This window comes from Rutidosis leptorrhynchoides, chromosome 1, assembly GCF_046630445.1.
Source record: "Rutidosis leptorrhynchoides isolate AG116_Rl617_1_P2 chromosome 1, CSIRO_AGI_Rlap_v1, whole genome shotgun sequence".
NCBI lineage: Eukaryota > Viridiplantae > Streptophyta > Magnoliopsida > Asterales > Asteraceae > Rutidosis > Rutidosis leptorrhynchoides.
The window spans coordinates 424,032,951-424,053,666 of record NC_092333.1 but is presented as its reverse complement, the minus strand read 5'-3'; the positions used below and the strand labels follow the sequence as shown (position 1 = coordinate 424,053,666).

The following is a 20,716-nucleotide window of genomic DNA, read 5'->3' as shown; positions in this document are numbered from 1 at the left end:
TCTTAATTCTAATAATTAATATTCCAATTTATTGTATATAAATATTTATGCACATGTCCATTAACAAATGGTTGTTTGTGAATTGTAGGTTAAAGTCCAACGAATAAATAAATATATGAAATTATTTTAATGTAACACATTAATTTGCTTATCTTGTCGACATCCATTATCTCAATCATTTACACTCCGCATTTCCACTTGTAGATTACTTTACCAATTATTCCGTATACGGTTAAAAAGGAAAGATTTCTCAAATCAATGTGGACCTCACAACAGAGACCCGTAATCATCTTATAATGTTCATGGAATTGATAAAAGATAAAATATCTTCTAATTCAATCATTTGGCATTCTCTTTAAGCTTCGATAGTTCGATATATCAAATAGATATTGAAACCAATAAGTTTAATGTTTCAATTAATATATATATATATATATATATATATATATATATATATATATATATATATATATATATATATATATATATATATATATATATATATATATATATATATATATATATATATTCACATCTAGTCAAATATAATTGTTCGTGAATCGTTGAGAATAGTCGAAGGGTAATTGAATATATGAATACAGTTCCAAAATTTTCGAGACTCAACATTACAGACTTTGCTTATCGTGTCGGAAACATATAAAGATTAAGTTTAAATTTGGTCGGAAATTTTCGGGTTGTCACAGAAAATTGGTTGGGGAGTGGGGTGACTTGCGACGGGGTAGGTGACTAAGGGGAGACGAGCTCCCACTCCTGATGCTCTTAACTTAGTTTTAAGTTTTAAATAAAGAGAAGACTTAATTATGTCAAAGGTCCCTAAGGTTACTTTTAGTTTCATCCTGAACCCTAAACTCTTTTTTTTTTTTCATGTCAACCCTTAAAGTTCTTATTTGATTTCATTTTGGTCCCCCAACCCTAACTTCTTTTAACTCGGCTCCGTTAGTTTAAAATATAGGAGGGTAGTTTGGTCATTTTGTCATTAAATAATTACAAATCCTATTACCGCCTAATGTGTAAACAAACACATTTGGTGGTTATCGAGTCTTCCTATTCATATTCATTCACGTATAACATTCATCCAACAAACCATGATATCTTCAATCTAATATGGATCAACCCATGGATGTTCCAACGTACACTATACGGAATCACGGATTGAGTATTGATACACCTATTTTGGATCAATTATATTGCAAGGCATTTCAAATTTTTTTTTATGCAACTGTTTCATGAGTTTTTTTACAGCGAACTATTTCATCGATTATTGTACGGTTGTAACCGTTTTAGGATGAATGTTATACGTGAAATTGTATTATTATGACAGGAATGTGTTTCAGATTGTACCAACAGATATTACACATTAAGTTATTTTTAATATAAGATTGCAGTAATAGATCAACTAATATGTTCATCGATTTTTATGAAAATAATATGTTTCGAATTTTGGGTGAAAGAAAAGAGTGGATAAACAACATGTCTTGAAAGGAAAAAGCAAAATGTCAAAAAAAGGTGGTATTTATCGTTGTGGTAATTGCAAACAACCTGGGCATAACAAGAGACGTTGTACTAATGCTAGGGTCAACACTGGACACAATCAATGAGGGTCAAGATTGCTACTTTAAGTCAAGATTGTTAATTTGGGTCAAGAATGCTACTTTGGGTCAATGAGGGTCAAGGGTGCTATTTTGATGTTATTTTCATGTTTTTTGGGTGTACTTGAATAATGATGCTACTTTGGGTCAATGAGAGTCGAGATGTTATTTTTATGTTTTCTTCATGTGTTTTGGTGTACTAGAATACTGATGTTATTTTGGTAGGTTATGTTATTTTCAAGTTATTTGGTCAGTTCTTTTACTTAAATACTGATGATGTTTTGATTTACTGGATTACTGATGTTGTAAACTGTATATAACCTGGACATACTTGTACAAAATATACTATCAACTGATGTTATAAACCGATACAAGGTTTACAGAACATACTTGCACAAACTTACTGCACATAAATCTACAAAACATACTATCAACTGATACAATTGTCGATTACAAGACAAAACTTGTATATATAATTTATTATTCTGATACAAAGGTTCAAAACATACTATCAAGTGATACAATGGTCAAAAACAAATTTTAAACCAACCTTAGTTTACCATTAAAAGTCAAACTTACATGATTATTTCAATATCCTTCACTTTCCGGTGGACTTCTAAACTAGCCACATATGACCAAATCCAAAGAGTAAAATACTTACCCGTTACACCCACTACCCCAAAACTAGCTAATGAGACAGTTCATGAATAATAAAATGTCCATCCTATATTAATACTTGTTGAAATAACTAAGAAAAAGTATAAAGTTTGACTTTTAAAGTCAAACAACTTCAAAATTTATATGTGTTCACCAAATATAAAACTCAAAATCCATATGAATTCAACAAATTTAAAGTTAGACAACTTCAAACTCAAAGTCATATTGCACAAATTTTATATCTTAGTGCGTCGATGTTGACTACACAAACAAACATTACATTTGTGCACAAACATTACATATTAGTGCACAAACATACATTATCATATTATTGCACCAAAGTTGACTGCACAAACATTAAGAAACTGAACATTTCATTCACAAATTGAAGCAAAATTTAAATATCTCATCATTGTACATTGAAATAAACAATCTTAAACTTCTTGTTTTAACAAAAAAAATAAAAATAAAAATGACCTAGTACTCTAGAACATTATTCAATAGATAATACTTATTAATACCTAAACATAATAATACTAATAATATAAACCAGAGATGTCTTCTTTTTCGTTCCTCAATCTTGAGTTTTCAATTCAAGCATATTCTTTAACTCCAATAATTCTTATTGATCCATCATAGGTGGGTCATAACATTGTACAAACCTGCAACTGCAATTCGACCACTATACAAGAATACTAACATTACTTCAACCATAATTCACATTTACAACAATTTCACATTCACAAACAGAATTATAATTCAAAACAAAATACATACCAATATTGAACAACTATAGAATCTTCTTCCAGGGTTTTTCGAAGTCCTTGATGTGCGAAGTACAACTTTTCTACCACACCAACAATTATCCATTAACCATTTTCGTAATTTGGAAATTAGGGTTTGGGAAGTGACAATTGAAATTTAAGAACTAGGGTTTGCTACGGGACGATTGAAAAAGTGCATTTGGGATTAACCTGTATACGTTTCATAGTATGTTATATTAATAGTATGTTATATTAAACATATAAACACAAAAAGACTATTTATGTAAGCATGTGATAAGGACCTAACAGAGATGATGTAACTGACGTTAGAATTGGAGATGAAATTATTATTATTATTATATTATATTATTATACCTACAGACTAATGGTCACCCGAATTTTTGTAGTTTCAGTTATATCGCATTGTCGTTTTGAATTCGCGCTCACACTACAAAGGGTCCCCAAACTTTTACACAAAGTACACAACGCCCCCTCAACTTTACACTTTTTTAGTATACCTACAGACTAATTGTCACCCGAACTTTTGTCGTTTCAGCTACATCGCATTGTCGTTTTGAGTTCACGTTCACACTACAAAGGGTCCCCAAACTTTTACACAAAGTACACAACGCCCCCTCAACTTTACACTTTTTTAGGGGTAACAAATGTAAATATATAATTTTTTAAAAATAAAAAAAACTTACTCCACCCGAAATTATAACGGGCCCCATCTTCTCGCTCGGTGCGAGTTAAATTTTTCCTAATTGTCACCCGATTTTTGGTCGTTTCAGTTATGCATCGTCGTTTTGAGTTTGCGTTCACACTACAAAGGGTCCCCAAACTTTTACACAAAGTACACAACGCTCCCTCAACTTTACACTTTTTTAGGAGTAACAAATGTAAATATATAATTTTTTTAAAATAAAAAAAACTTACTCCACCCGAAATTATAACGGGCCCCATCTTCTCGCTCGGCGCGAGTTAAATTTTTCCGAGGCCACCGTTCAACTCGAAAAAAACTCACGAACACAACGGGACTAACTATATGCGAAACGGACATCGTTAAAAAAACACTAAATAATGGGCCCTATATTCACGCTCGGTGCGAGTTAAATTTTTTCAAGACCACCTTTCAACTCGAATTAATTTTACGAACACAACGCGACTAACTATACGCGAAACGGACATCGTTAAAAAAATTAAATATTTCGGGCTAAATTACATACATATACATACACGTACAAAAAACAATCCAACCTACTAGATATGTTAGGTACCAAACAACGTATATTCAAATTCGACCGCGCGCCGAATACAACTGCAGCAACGCGCGGTCAAATTTTTTCTAGTTGAAACTAACTCAAAACTTTAAGGGTTAGTATGAAAAAAGAAAACTTTAAGACTTATGGTACATTTAATTGTAAACTATAAGTACTGATTTCTTTCGGCGAAAAAAAAAATGAATATCATTTTTTTTGGGTAACGGTGGAACCCCAACTACGAAGCAGGCACATTGACCCCAACGCAGCGGGTAAACCCCCGGGTAAACCGCAAGCCGACCCTCACGGTTACCAGGTAAAGCATCCTCAGGTGAGCTCCCTTTTTGAACGAGATAGCAGTGCCAAGAATCGAACCCGGGTGGCTCCCTTCACTGGAAGTGTCGGTGGCCATCCAGGCTATGCCTGGATGGTTAAAATGAATATCATTCATAGCAAGAAAAGAGTTTATTCATCAAAAAGATGAAGAGAACCCATTACATTACAACAAAAATAACAAAAGAGTCACTCGGATCTCGTTCTAGCAAAAATAAGTATAAGCACTAATACTGTAATTAGTAATGGCGTAAATAAGTCTAAAGAGAATTAGAGAAAGCGAATGATTAATAGCCGCTTTGCAAATCATGTGCCTTAACTAAATGAATTTGATTATTTTACCATTTTATAGTTTTACTATTGGCCCTATTAGTTAACAAGCGCCGATTTATTAGCAACTTAACTATCGATTAGAGTTTAAATCGAAGTTCAGACAAGTTTAAACCCGTGAAAATTTGATTCTACTATTTTCATAACGTCTCACACTTTTTTTATTTTTTTATTTTTTTTCTAACTACTTATTGGCAAAGAGTCCATTTAGAAACAATGTCTCTATTCATAGAATATTGAGAGTAATGACTTTATCTATTTTTAAATGAAGAAATAACTTCTCTTTTATTTTAGAATAGAAGAAAGATTCTACATTTTACCTAAATCATTATTTGTTGTTGTTGTTTTATAGTTTTAATGTAATTTTCAAGTTGTTTACCGTAGTTTGTAGGGGTGAGCATGGTGCGAGTTGGGGCGGTTTTAGGTCAAAACCACACTCATAACCAGTATTGTGGTTAACTAATTTTCTTAACCATTGGGTGCGGTTAAAAGCGGTTTGGTTAATATGGTTAAATTGGTTAACGATTAATTATAAAACGGTTAATTTTGTTAACAGCAAGCGTCGATTTATTGGCGTCTTGACTGCCGTTTAGAGCCTAAATTGAATTCCAGGCAGGAGTTAAAACCCATGGAAATTCGATTCTACCATTTTCGTGGCGTCTCAATTTTATTTTTAATTTTATTTTACTTTTAAAAAAAAATTTCCTGCTTATTGGCCGGAGGTCCACTCGGAAGCAATCTCTTTATCCGTCGAATAGAGAGAGAGATGACTTTCTCTACTTTTGAGAGTGTTTCACTCTGGGTGAAGAAATGACTTGTTTTTATTCTAGGATAGAGGAAGGATTGTCTACATCTCACCTCCCCATACACCACTCATGTGGTATTGAGTTTTGTTGTTGTTGTTGTTGTTAATTTTGTTAACCATTTACGGAAAAATTTACTAAATAGATAACATTTTAATATGAGACTAGGTCATTGTCTCATAATTCTAATCGAAAATAAAAGTAGATCAATGTAGTTTTTTACACTCTAAATTGATGCAAAAGAATCATAAAATAAATTAGACAAAACATAAGTTCATGTAAAGTTCTTAATAAATAAACTTTCCTTCAAACTTATTCTCCCTCCATCCGAGAGTCATAGGTCAAAGTGTCTTTCATTGGTGTGTTCCCCTTTGATATAATTAATATGTATGCTTAATTTTCTCAACATAAAAGTCAAAAGAACGTTACACATTCATCTACAAGGTTTAATATTTCAACATGTTGACCATCTTTCATAAAAATGATTATATATGAAATATTAAATGGTGCGAGTGCGATTAATTCGGTGCGGCTACCTATTATTTCCATAACCGATCCACAAAATGCAGTTAATTCAAAAGTATTAAATAAACCCGCGGTTATCCATTTGGTTTGATTAATTTGGTACGGTTGTATCGGTTAATATGATTACGGTTCGGTTAATGCGTGGTTTTTTTTCTCACCCCTAGAAGTTTGTAGACATGTGTCACGTGACACACACACACCGTCACAGAATCCAATCAAATTACAGTACAACTATGAGTTTTTACTTTTTATTTAACTTTGATAAATAAACACAGTAACACAACACGTATCGACTAGTACTGTACAAGTTATACATACAGCAACAAAACATTGGACGTGATCAACTACTCGCCGATAACTTGGCCGCTTCTAAATCGGCCGCCTGTTTCAAAAAACTCTGATCATCATCTTCAACCGCCATCTGGATCGGCGACGAACCTAATCCGTCAGCAATCGCCAGCATAATCTTCTTCATCTCCGATCTAAATTCATCACGATCAACAGTACCGTTATGATCACCGTCAAAAGTGGCGAAAACCGAGTCGTAAAGACGCGTGAGTTCTTCCGGCGGCATGGCGATGTCGACACCGAAGTGCGTTTCCAATAATCGCATCGATTCAAAGGCTTTACGCATCTCAGATCTGGATAAAACGCCGTCGTTGTTGATATCGAGTGAGGAGAATTGAGTGTCGACGCTTGTTTTGAAGTGAGGTTCGTCGTTAACGAAGGAACGGACGGTGGATCCGTCGATGATTATTACACCCATAAGTGTGTGCGTGATTAAATGTGAAATTTTGAGAAGCGGTTGTTTGAAGATGAATTGAATTGAATTGAATTGTGATGATCTTATTCTTATTCTTATTTATGATGGAAAGATAAGATCGGGGATGATCACTTGCATCGATATATGGGCCACAGTCTTCCATTTTTTATTTATATTTATTATTTATTTATTTTATTCTTTTGAAAAACGTAAAAACCAACACACAGGAATCCGCAAGACCGCAACCAAGCCAAAACAAGTGGCAGTAAATACTATTCTAAATCAAAATCTAGTTAACACGGCCGAACTATAATTTATAAACAAGCCTAAAAAGCTAATAACGGAAAAAACATATAAAAAAGCTATATACTAAGGGCCTGTTTATTTTTTTTTAAGTTTTATACGGATATAGATGACAATATGAATACAGATGTCAGTATGGAGTAATTATTTAAAGAATAAAGTTGTTTAATTTTCATGTTGAATGTGTGGACTGAATGGTTAAAATGACTAATTTGCCCCTAAATATAAATTGGAATATATAATCAAATTCAATACGGTATATATCTTTAACTGATTACCAAATAAAACATCATTTTTGAAATCACAACTCATATTTTCAATACTCCGTAACTGATTGTCAGATACAATACTCCACTATTTTTTGGGGAAGAAACAAAAGTATTTATTTTTCTTCATCAAAAAAGGTTACAAACTGAATAGCACGTTTTCAGGATTCGATATGCAAGAAGTCTCTAAATCTCTAATCTTTTAGTAATATTCAATTTAATAACCAACATGACGTTTTTTAAAATTAGGTTTGAATAACCCCCAAATCGAAAACGTAAAAAAAAATATATGACTGGAGATGTCTGATTTCTTGAGAAAAGGGATGAAGAAGATGAGTAATTTTGTTAAAAGAAGATGAATATTGAAAGAAAGATAATGGGTACGTATGTAATTATATCGTCTATACCTGGAGGATACTACTTTTATGGGTGAGCGAAACAACTCTTCTAAGGGACCTGGTGGATCATAAATTCGTAAGTAAACAAACACCCAAATTGACCGAATAATCATTTAAGACAACTCAGCCCATTAAGCCCAAAAGAAACAGGCACTAAATAACATATACAACACAGATGCAATAAACAGCGATGACAGTCAGAAGAACACCAATCACGACTACAGCAACAATAAAACACCAACAACTGACATCAATCCTGACTGTCTGAAAATTAGCCCAATCCGCAAAAATCAAATCTCCAACTGAGAGATTGTCAGTTAGTCCAAACTCGAAGATTCTCCGAAAGGAAAAGACCTGCAACCAAACTTGGGGCGGTAAACCACCCAAATCCACCCCGGTCTCAACATCCACCACCTTCCACCCCCTACAGAACCTCCTCCAACACCCGTCAACAGCCGTGAATGACCACCGCAAACAGGGCCGGTCCGGATATTTTTGATGCCCGGTGCGATTCGATAAATGTATGCCCTAATTCAAATTTGTAAACAAACATCACTCTATTTTTATCAGTTTAAATATATTTCAAGCTGAACGACAATGTACATATCAATTTTTACTATATATTTAAATAAAATGTTATTATTATGATAACTTTGAAATAAATATCTATAATGCTTCTTAGGTAAAACGAGGTAAAAGGATATATGGACGTTGTTGCAAAAGCGCACTATGTCCCATATACCCTTTAGTATATAGTAGTATATAATATAACATAATGAAAATATGATTGTAGTATAGAAATTTTCACTATCTAGCTAATAAAATTTAAAATATTAGTTTTAATTAAATTGGAAAGCATGTGAATTATAAAAAGTGTAAAACAATAGGATTTTATATCTGATCAGTCGATAACACTTTTTTTAGTTTGACTTTTAAAATACGTCATCTTTTTTCTACAAAAGATAAATGATTGACTAACACTTGATATTACTCAGTAGTGGAAAATGCTTTAAAAAAATTTCTTCTTGAATTCGAGAATTTGTATTTTTTTTTTTTAACAGATAATTTAAATTTATGAGAGATATATAAGTGAGGCATGTTGTGTAACGATCCAACCCATTATCCGACCAAAAACACGCCTAAATTTTTTTTTGTGAGACTGTGCATCTGGACGGCGTCCAGTTATCTGGACAGTGTCCAGCTCTGAAGGACTGGACGGCGTTCAAATGAACTAAAATATTTTGATCAGTTTTACAATTTTATGCGAGCGGAAAACCCACTTCCTGACACTTTCACACGAAAACACTTTCACAATATGTTATAATAATTAAAACTAAGAGTTTTTCACAGTAAAACCGAGTTTTACGACACCGGGCCCACATCGGCCGTTTTACGACTTTCGTACAAAATCACAAGTTTTCGACCACGTGAGTTTTAACATAAACTAAAGACCGAGCATGGTGATTGGGGATACGCTACCCAATCCTAATCAAATCCAAAAGCAAGATCTTCTAATCCCCACGCTTACCCGAGCCGCCAACACGCGAACCTATAAAAATATCAACAACGAGAGTGTAAGCTAATGCTTAGTGAATGTAAAGATACTATACACATACATATGCATAAAACGACTACGCATCACCAAGCACAAAGAGTAAACACATACCACCAACGCATAGCAAGCAAGCTATAAATAGGCACATACACAAAGTAGCTACACGCTACGAAAACTCCAAGCTAACGCCACAAGATTAGCTACAACACAACAATAAGTATATACGTGCATACACAAATCAATATACTCAACAACATCAATAAGGTTAACCCCTTAACCTCAACCACATGAAGGTTGGCCGAACATTACGCGCCTTAGTGAATCCGAACATCAAGCGACTCACTACCTCCAAACAATTTGACTATTAAGGATGGCCGAACTTCACGCGCCTTTATGACTCAGAACTTCGCGTGATTCATACCTTAGTCATACATCACAATAGGGTTGGCCGAACTTCACGCGCCTTAGTGAATCCGAACATCACGCGATTCACTACCCGAATCATCACCACGACAAAAGCTAGCAAAACCCATCGCCAAAGGGTTTATCCAATACACTAGCCAATCACAACATCAAGGGTGGTAACCCAAAACGCATAAGCGTATCACATGGACCCGAAGCACAAGAGGAGTCCATTCGCCCACACATACATAGAGCAAACCCGAGCAAGGGTCATGAAACAACCCGTCCATATTACTATAAACGCAGTACGCTATTCATTGGTCCCATAGCGAGGTATTTGACCTCTATATGATACATTTTTGAAAATATTGCATTCGTTTCATAAAAAAAACACACCATTATTATACATAATGCATGTTTTAAACAATTGGGCGATTATTTAAGGAATAATCTCCATAATACATCGGTTTTCAAATACTACACACTTGACATAACAGTCAAATATAATACATGACATATGTTTTATTGAATGCAACACTTTATTTAATTAAAAGCATGAGACTCCATGCACAGCTTGCTCAGATAATGCAATAGCGGAAGACTTTCTTAAGGACCTGAGAATAAACATGCTTAAACAGTCAACACCAAGGTTGGTGAGATATATAGGTTTAGCATCGATATAAATATAGACCACAAGATTTCATAGTTATAAATATATGTACACTCGCAAGTGTATAAATGTATTCTATAAGTTGTTGAGCGCTTCGGTAACCATACTTAACCATTAATGTAGCATATTCTCTTTATTATGAAATCTCCCTACACTGTACCAAGTGTAGTAAAAACGAAGTACTATGCAACCGTTTACGATACTAGAGCGACTAGCCCGATTGGGGTTGTCAAACCCGATAGATCTATCAATAGGATTCGCGCTTACATGTTCTTACAACATGTAAATATTAGTTATCAAGCTATTAGGGAAGATATGCAATGTGGTACAACTCAACGTAGAATATATTTTAAGTACTTGTATCCATGGCGTAAAACATAAAATGCATGTATTCTCATCCCAAAATATTTTTAGAGTTTAAAAATGGGACTATATACTCACGGTAGTAAAAGTATATTAATAATAAGTTTTCAGCTTACTAAAAATATGGCCATCGTCCTTGGATTCACGAACCTATAACAATAATAATGATTCAGATAATAATACGACATGTGAATAAAATAAAACAAGTTCATAGAATACTTATATATTAATTTTTAACATTTTTATGTTAGTAGTCCTTTGTTAGTAGTCCAAAATAGTCCGAAATGTCCAACAGTCCAATAATCGGTATATATATAATCTTAGAATTACCCCACGACGTATTGTATACGTATTGTCTTTGCATCAACCCAGAGACGTATTGTATACGTATTGTTTTAGAATTTATCAAAGCGTATTGTATACTTATTGTCTTAGGATTTATCAAAACGTATTGTATACTTATTATCATGGAATGTACCAAGATTATTATTATTATATATATATATATATATATATATATATATATATATATATATATACAATCTCGGAATTAACTAAGATTATAATATTTTGTTACACTAATGATAACATGTCCAAATATATATAGGATATAGGAAAAGTTAGCAAGTATATGGTTAATATAGTTTTTACAATATAAATTTCGTCCATACAACGTTAATTTTAGCAGATTTTGTTTTGCTCGCCAAATATTCATTACAACTCCGTTTAAAGTGAATCAAATTGCTATGGATTCCTTAAGAAGTTAATTTTTCAAAAACAATTCGAAAAGTTCAGCCCAAGTAGTAATTTTTAGAGCTTTACCCTCTTTTGGTGTCAGTGGAAAGATTTGAAAAAATCCCGACATCCACCCAATATATGATTTTTGATAAAATACTCCCACTTTGTCTAAAATCATGAAAAAATACTGAAAGTCTTATTTACATATATTAACATATTTTCAAAGTCTTAGCTTCAAACTCAAAGTCTAAGATATATTTTTAATTCCCAACCCAAAATAGCCCGTTTTTTACCGAATGGAGATTAAACGATATATGTTAAGTTTCAAGGTGTTCTTCATATGTACAAGTTATAAGTTCTTATATTAACTTAATATAACATCATAATACATTTAAATAAGTGTTATTAGAGTTAAGTTAGAAAGATTATATTAGTTTTTCAAATAAGTTTAGAATCAACTAAACTATGTTCTAGTTTATAAATTCTTATATAGAAAGCTATAAACATATGAATTGAACAAGAATTTAGGCAAGGTTAATACCTTGATTTTGAAGCTTGAACTTGCTAGAAATAGATGAAGAACAAATAAAGAGATACTAGAACTAGAGAGAGTATGTGTGTGTAAGTAAACATGAAGTAAAAATTAGAAAATGAAATAGTAAAAATTTGATCAAATATGGTGTCTTTATATACTAGTTGTAATTTGTTATTTTGTGAATAATATCTAGTATAAGTTAAAAATAATTAGGTCATGCATGACATATTATTCCATTATTGAAAATTTCTATTGGTATATACTAATTGTAAGTACTTCTAGAAGCTGCGTATAATACACGTATAAATACCGTATAAATACGAGTAGGATTCTTGATGAAAAACGAATGGGAATATGAGTATAGCTATCTTTGTTGAGTATAAGTATGTTAATATATGTATTCAATACTTTTAAACATGTATTAATACTTCTTAATACAATACATATATATTCATTTTAACATAAGGGTTATTACGTCGTTAAATGTTACATATATATATTGTTTTCGAAACCCTTAAATTAGTAGTCTAAATTTATATATAAAACCCATTATTAATATACTTAATGAGATACTTAACTATCATATATTCAAGTTAAATATAATCAATATATCCATATATATACATAAGTATATATTTAATACAAGTTATGATGTTCATGAATCGTCGAACAAATGGTTGGTCAATTTTTTGTATGAAACTCATTTCAAAAGTTTTAAAACTTATCAAAATTTATTGCTTATCATGTCGGAATAATGTTATCATATAAAGATTAAGTTTAAATTTTGGTCGAAAATTTCTGGGTCGTCACAGTACCTACCCGTTAAAGAAATTTCGTCCCGAAATTTGATTGGGATCGTCATGGCTGACAATAAGTATGTTTTCATGACGCATAAGAGATGAAAATTAGAGTTTTATCATCATTGGGTAATATAGATAAATCAATTTGATTTGTGAAGAGTACGAGTGACGCTATCGCAAAAGAGTGAAAATGAGTAAATACATGTTCGTCTTATCCGGTGACGTAGCCACGGTTGATTTTTGGAATTCAAGGAATTTTAGAAGAAAATCTTCGAAATCTAAATAAGATTTGATTCTTCAAAAATTAAGGAAATTAGGATCCTCTTTGGTTAAATGCGATAATCTGTTTTGATTGCCCTGTCGGATATTTCACTATAAATCCACCCTCTTCATTTCCTTATTTTCACAGCTCATACCTTCTATTCTTCCTCCCTCAATTCATACTTTAAAGCATTCGTCAATATGCTCCATCCAGTTCTGATTCTTGATATACTCCTAACTTTCATATCTGTCATTCTTCTTTTTCATCTGCCGCCGGAAGAATCTATTTACTTCTACTATACTCTTGGTTTTTTAGTTTTTTTAGTTCTCCCGTGTCTTTATATTGCTACATGCATCGATATACACGGTTTGTAATTTCTGAGTGGTTGTTGGGCTTTATTTCTTCTCTTATATTTCAGAATCCCTGCTTCTGTCTTTCTATAATCATTGACATCCACAGTTAATGCTCTCTCCTATTTGCTGCTATTTATACTCCCATTTCTATTTCAGAGCTTCATGCTTTTATTTTCTCTTCGCAAGTAATGGTCCAGAATTTGTAGGTATGGAGTTTCGAATGAACAATGACAAATGTTCTAAGAGAGAAATTGTAATAGTACGATCTTGATTGGTTAAATTACCAGAATTCAAGAGAAAAGATAGAATTATCAAGAAATTATATTCTTGATATGTTTATATATTAGATAGAATGTAAGAGTCGTGTAATCATGGCACATGATGACGTTATGATATGTGAATCATCACGTTCCATTAGAAACTCAGCATGACTTACTTTAATATAATCACGTTGATCAAGTGTCATTATATTATACTAACTCATGCTTCAGTTCCCAACATTACTTCAAAAACATTCATACTTTACACTCAGAGGTTTCAGATGTTTAGAAACTAAAACAGTTTCCTTTATGATGTGATACATATAACGCGAGGAGATAAATGATTTTAGATAAGAATGGTTATGAAGATATCTTTAAAAATATCGAGGATATTTATAATGAAAGATATGATGATATATTAGAATATCTAAGATCAAAGGATGATGAAGAATATTGTCTGCAAGGGTTTAGAGTAAGGAGTAAGGTATTCGCTAAAGACTTCAGCAGGCACTGAATCATTTGGATTCTTTGAAGCCAGATTTAGTCTTTATGATTTGTCCACAGCCTCCTTCATGGTTTGCTCAATCCATTTTCCAGTTCCAAACTTTCTCTTTTTCTGAGTTTTGCCAACACACTATTCTTTATCATCAAACTTTTGACTGTTACGGTTGTCTACAGTTTCTGCTGTTTCATTCAATTTTTTTTTCAATATTTAGGGTATTGATTTGTAGACTGGGTGTGTAACAACCCTGATTTTTCCGTTACTTCCGTTAACCTTCCGTTAGTTTATTAACAGCGATTATTTAACTTTTGTGCGTTTACGTGTAATAAATGCATACTTGATCTTTGGAGGGTTACAATAATTAATATGGGTTGATATTAATTCAAATAAATATTTCGGATGATGAAATATGATTAAAACGATACGATTTTGATATTAGCTTTTTGAGCAACGAAACGCTCGGGTTTATTTTAATAATTAATTTTATTAATTATTAACTTTTTAAAATATTTAATTTATTGGGTTTTTAATAAATTAAGCGATTGGTTGCGTTTAACGATCGGGTTAGCGTTCCGGGACTTCGGTACGACTAAACAACACTTAAAACGGACCACGATTACACGGAATTGCAAAACAAGAGCCCGGGAACCCCATGTGGGCTATGTTCGGCCGAACCCACACCCACACCCCCTTAGATTTCTAATTTGGGCCACTTACTTGCTAAATTCATAAATTAATTTATTTAGGGCCTAATATATATGTAAACAAGTAAACCTAATTCACTACACAATAAACCCTCACAAAAATTAACCAGTCGACTGCTCCTGGCCTCTCCCCATCGTCGACCTCCACCACCAACAATCCACCATCAATTTTTGCTCTTTGATCAATCTTGTTTCACAAACGTTGCAATTCTCGATCTCCTCTACGCATTGATATAATTCTTTTTGCGATCTAAGGTATATTTACATGAACCCTAATATTAAAAATCTGATTTTCATTAAAGTTTCATAGTATTGTTGTCAATTGCTCAAGTCTATACGCGTATGTGTTGATTGTAATCGTTAATTTGATTGTTTGATGCGTTAGGGTTTAAAAACGAATTTGTTTATGCATGATCAGAAAATATGAGTTTTTCAAATGTTAATTATTATGTTATAATCAGATTCCTTGCGAAAAACTATTGAGTTTAGGCTTTGGATTCGCTTGATTTCGTTTCCGTATGATTAAGTTATGTCAATTTGAATTATCGTTGTGTTTTTGTTGCTTGATCAGAAATCTGGAATTGTTAGACAACGAATTGACATGTGAAACTTATACCACTAGAAAGATAATTTAAAAACACTCAATTTAGACTAGGATATCATGTCGTTTGTTTATGTATAGCTCGAGATATGCTTGAATTAGTGTAAAAGTAGTTTTATACAGCACTTGCATGAAAATAACCTTGTATGATAAAATGTGTTAACTTCTGTGATTAAAGCTTTTCATATTTGAAATATACACAAAAATTAATTCATCTTTCATGTGGATATCATAGGCTAATTGTATCTATATCTTCGGATAATCGCGTGCGAATGTGACTAGCTAAATGAGAATCGAATCTGCAAATTGCTCACTATTTTGTACTCTGTGGATTGTGTGTATTGCATGAGCATGTATGCTTCTGTAAAATGAAACTTAACATGATATGTGACTTATTTTTTGTTTATGTCAATCTCTGAAACCTTATGCATTGGGCACAATAGAGCCATACTTTATGTGAATTCTGATTTGAGCAGAAAACTCAATGTTCAACTTGCACGAATAAACTGTACAAGTTGGCTAAACAAAAGTTGCTATATTTTTGATATGTTTTACTTTGATTTGTCTTTGAACTATGTCCACTGGTCTTGTATCAATTTCATGTTCCTAACTCCGGTTATAGCCAAAATGAAATCAGTGCGCGGTCAGAAACTGACTTGGCAAACCCCAAATGTATCCCTTCTGATTCCTGACTTTTAATTGTCGTATGAGTCCCTGGATGGACTTTTTGGAATCTATTTTAAGTATATTTATGATCTGGAGTTTGTCATGTTTACTTGAATTTTGTACTATGAGATAATGTGCTAAGTATGCTACGTGTTCATGAACTTTGTGCATAACGATAAACTGAAATTGTGAAAATGATCATTCATGACCTGAAACGTATTGTTTGACTTAGGTTTGACATGTTTATCAACATTTGACATGAACCTACTGATGTTGACTTTAATTGACTACTTTGACCAAGTTTGACTTTTGGTTTGACTTCGGTTGACTTTGTTGACTTGCATGATATAGTTGACTTCCACTTTAAATCGCGTCTAGTAGAGCAATAAGACAACTTATACTATGAAATCACACTTGTTTAAGATACATATTTATTGACCAACCTAAATACATATAATTAGGTTACATTACTCGGGTCTAAACCGTACAAGTCGTTTGTCTTTCAATCCGAGCTTTATTCAAAGGTGAGTCTACAGTCCCACTTTTTTGCATGTTTCCAGGGATGAGAATACACGCTGTTATACTTATATTTTCAAATGCTTTTGTATTGACATGAGTACTATATATGCATATTGAGTTTATTCAAAAAGCCTCTAGCTTGAATACTTTTAATACCATCGGTTTAATACTTTATAACATACTTTAGATGGACGGATCCGTTAGGTTGACAACCTCACCCGCTATAAAACTGTGGTGCATTTATTTTGAACATTAAATACATTTGAACAAATGTATAACATTGTAGGAGGTAAAGGCGGGTATAGTGGCTTCTATACTCGGGTCATTGCTAGTATTCAGGTGCTCATATTATGCAAACATTTTACGACTTTGTGTTGTACTTGTAAAATCTCGTGGTCAAGGAACTTAAACTATTTTCTGACAACTGTTTTTCAGATACTATACAATGTTATTTATAACTGTGGTTTACGAACAATTGAGATAGAAACTTGTCTTGGTATTGTCTACAAATATTTGAAGCTTGACATGATAGTGTCAACAAACTTTTTAAACGGGACACGGAGTTGTTTAGAATATGTTAACATTGAACCTTGGTGGTCTTCCACTATTAAACGTTTTCGAAATGTATATCTTAAACATACCGTATTATTTACCTAAAACCTGTAGATTCACTCAACATTATTGTTGATCCGTTTTGCGTGTTTTATTCTCATGTATTAATTGCTTCCGCTGTAAATTGTTGCCGTTACGTAGAAGTCAAGCCAAGCACTGGGACCAGAGTTAACGTTCCATCAAAGGGATTTTGACGGGGCGTTACATTTGGTATCAGAGCTTTGGCTATAGGGAACTAGAATACATTAGTGTGTCTAACCGTAGGGCGCATTAGTGAAGTCTAGTCTATAGTTGTGTGTCTTGGATGACTTTTACACACCATACTTGCACTATTTACTTCCCAATACTACATGTAGGGCTATATATTACATCAAGTACATATACACCTTATACCCAGATGATATGAACTCGAACTAGATGCTACACTACGAATCACATACGTACACGCGACGCGAGATTTAACTAAATTAAGTTGACTACGCCATCTTGAACTTATGGAGTGATGTCGAATGGAAATGTGAGATAGCGTAATGTAATGACCGGGATTACATTACGGTGACTCATATAGAAGTTCCGACATCACAAGATAAGGAATTGGGGGCCGAGTCAAGTAGGTTACTTGGATAAACAACGTTTAGAAAATAAACCGTGTAATCGCAATTGTGAGAAGAAACTTACCATGTGCAAAGTAATTGTTATTATAACTTATAAGTAACTTGTAAGCATGACACAACTCCTCACTGCTCGACACTTCCTGCCACCACCGATCACTACTTGTCACTACACAGACACTACTTAAACACACCTGTCATTTCATACCACTACTCAGTACTGTTTATCACTGCTAACTACTACTCAATGCCGCCTCTTACTGCTAGTCACGACTGAACACTATTTCTCACTGCTTGTCATTACTAAATACTACTTACTACTACCCCTTGCTACTTGCTACTACTCAATACTACTCATTACCACTACTAAGTACTACTCGTCACTACTCGGACCTCCACGTTTTACTGCTCGCTACTGTGCATCACAACTCATTTCTGATACGTCTTTAGAGGAGGAATTCCTGATAACAACCCGCACAATGCATAGTAGATATTGTCCACTCGATTACCAACTTACCTATCATTCAGCCACCCGCCATCCATGATTTTTTTTTCCAACACGAGCCTGCCGACTATTGACCATTATGCCTTATTGGGTGCATTAGAGTACATGTGCATATACTTATGATGCGAGCATGCTATCTAACAACTTATACGTCACTACTATCATCACTGCTTATCATAACCCATCGCTACTTATCACTAACGCCATCACTCATTGCTACTAGTAATACTACCCGTTACCATATCCCTCCTCATTTTGTTCCAACGTACTATTCTTAAGCGACAATCATTTTCATCATATCCACAAACATTACCAACCAACTTTGAACACAACGACGTGAACTACACTTCATATGTTCCCACAAGACACATGCCTGGGAGTTTGTACCGACCCTTTTCGATAAATATCAGATTTTGTTTGAGTTGTTATACACCTTGTTCATTTTCGTTTTCGGAACTCGTCAAGTCCTCACTCATCAACCATAATGTTTATATATGCTGTCAACACCGGTGCTGGGAGAAGCTTTAGCGTTAGAGAATTTGGTCGCAACTTTTATAACCCTGCACCTTCCTTAGACAACGTGTACTCTGTAGAACTATTAAACTGAGGAGTTTTTAACCTCGTGTGTGAAACAAACTGGTTATCTGACGATACAACCAAGGCAGCTACAACCAGAAGGCTATTCGAATTCCTTTCACCGACGGTAATGGTGTACGGAGAGGAGATTAGTACACCGTCATGTTACACTAATTACTCGAAGGTCCAGGAGTACATGAAATGAGAATGTCTCGCAATTCTGACACATGAGTAAAGATGAGCCGACACTTAAGAGACCTGAATATTTTCCAGACTATTAGAGATTACCCTGAGGTTGCACGTTCACCTCACCGTGAAGACGAATTTTGGATTAATTTGGTGCCAGCACCTGTACCCGTTACGCGTACAATATACGGACTTGCACCTTTGGAACTACAAGAGCTTCCCATGGTGAGGAACATCATGGTTGTAGTGCCCTAATTTGTGACAGGTACTAGAAGGTGGGACACATAACCACGAATTTCCGAGTTGGAGCTCCGTTCTTGTTTGTTAAGAAGAAAGATGGGTCGATGAGATTGTGTATCGACTACAGAGAATTGAACAAGTTGACAATCAAGAATCCGTATCTGCTACCAAGGATTAATGACTTATTTGATCAGCTACATGGATCCAGTTGTTATTCGAAGATTGATTTGAGATCCGGGTATCATCAATTGAGAGTCAAAGAAGCTGATGTCCCGAAGACAGCGTTTAGAACACGTTATGGACATTATGAGTTTACAGTGATGTCATTTGGTTTGACGAATGCACCAGCGGTTTTTATGGACCTCATGAACCGTGTGTGTAAGCCATACAAAGTTAAATTTGCCATTGTGTTTATTGATGATATATTGGTGTACTCCAAGAACAGAGAAGAGCACAAGCAGCATCTTCGTTCGATATTGACTATGCTTAGAGAAGAGCAGTTGTATGCAAAATTCTCTAAGTGTGACTTTTGGTTACCAGAAGTACAATTTCTTGGCCATGTTGTAGGGGCCAATGGAATACAGGTCGATCCAGCAAAGATTGAGTCAGTTAAGAATTGGGAAACTTCAAAGACGCCAACGCAGATTAGGCAATTTTTGGGTCTATCTGGTTACTACCAGAGATTCATTGAAGGATTCTCTAAGATTTCCCGACCATTGACCGCGTTGACTCATAAGGGTAAAAAGTTTGAGTGGTCAGAACCGCAAGAGACTGCATTTCAGTTGTTGAAAGAAAAGTTAACAACTGCACCAGTATTGTCTCTACCCGAGGGAAGTGAAGATTTTGTTGTTTATTGTGATGCCTCACGTCAAGGAATGAGTTGCGTGCTTATGTAACGAAACAAGGTTATTTCTTATGGATCACGTCAATTAAAGATTCACGAGCAGAACTACACTACGTACGACCTTGAGTTAGGAGCTGTTGTCTTTGCACTTAAAATGTGAAGACACTACCTGTTTGGAACCAAGTTCACTATCTTCACTGA

General features: G+C 33.9%; 1 protein-coding gene across 1 annotated transcript; it reads right to left on the bottom strand.

Moving 5' to 3' along the window:
* Positions 1-6,483: 6,483 nt before the first annotated feature.
* On the bottom strand, positions 6,484-7,137 carry LOC139872278 (uncharacterized). The gene has a single exon (XM_071860120.1). It carries the CDS (start codon positions 7,045-7,047, stop codon positions 6,622-6,624), a length of 426 nt encoding a protein of 141 aa, XP_071716221.1. The 5' UTR covers positions 7,048-7,137; the 3' UTR covers positions 6,484-6,621.
* Between the last annotated feature and the right edge of the window lie 13,579 nt (positions 7,138-20,716).

Excerpts from the sequence above, each read along its gene's own strand:
- LOC139872278 (XM_071860120.1), bottom strand. The coding sequence starts at position 7,047 with ATGGGTGTAATAATCATCGACGGATCCACCGTCCGTTCCTTCGTTAAC.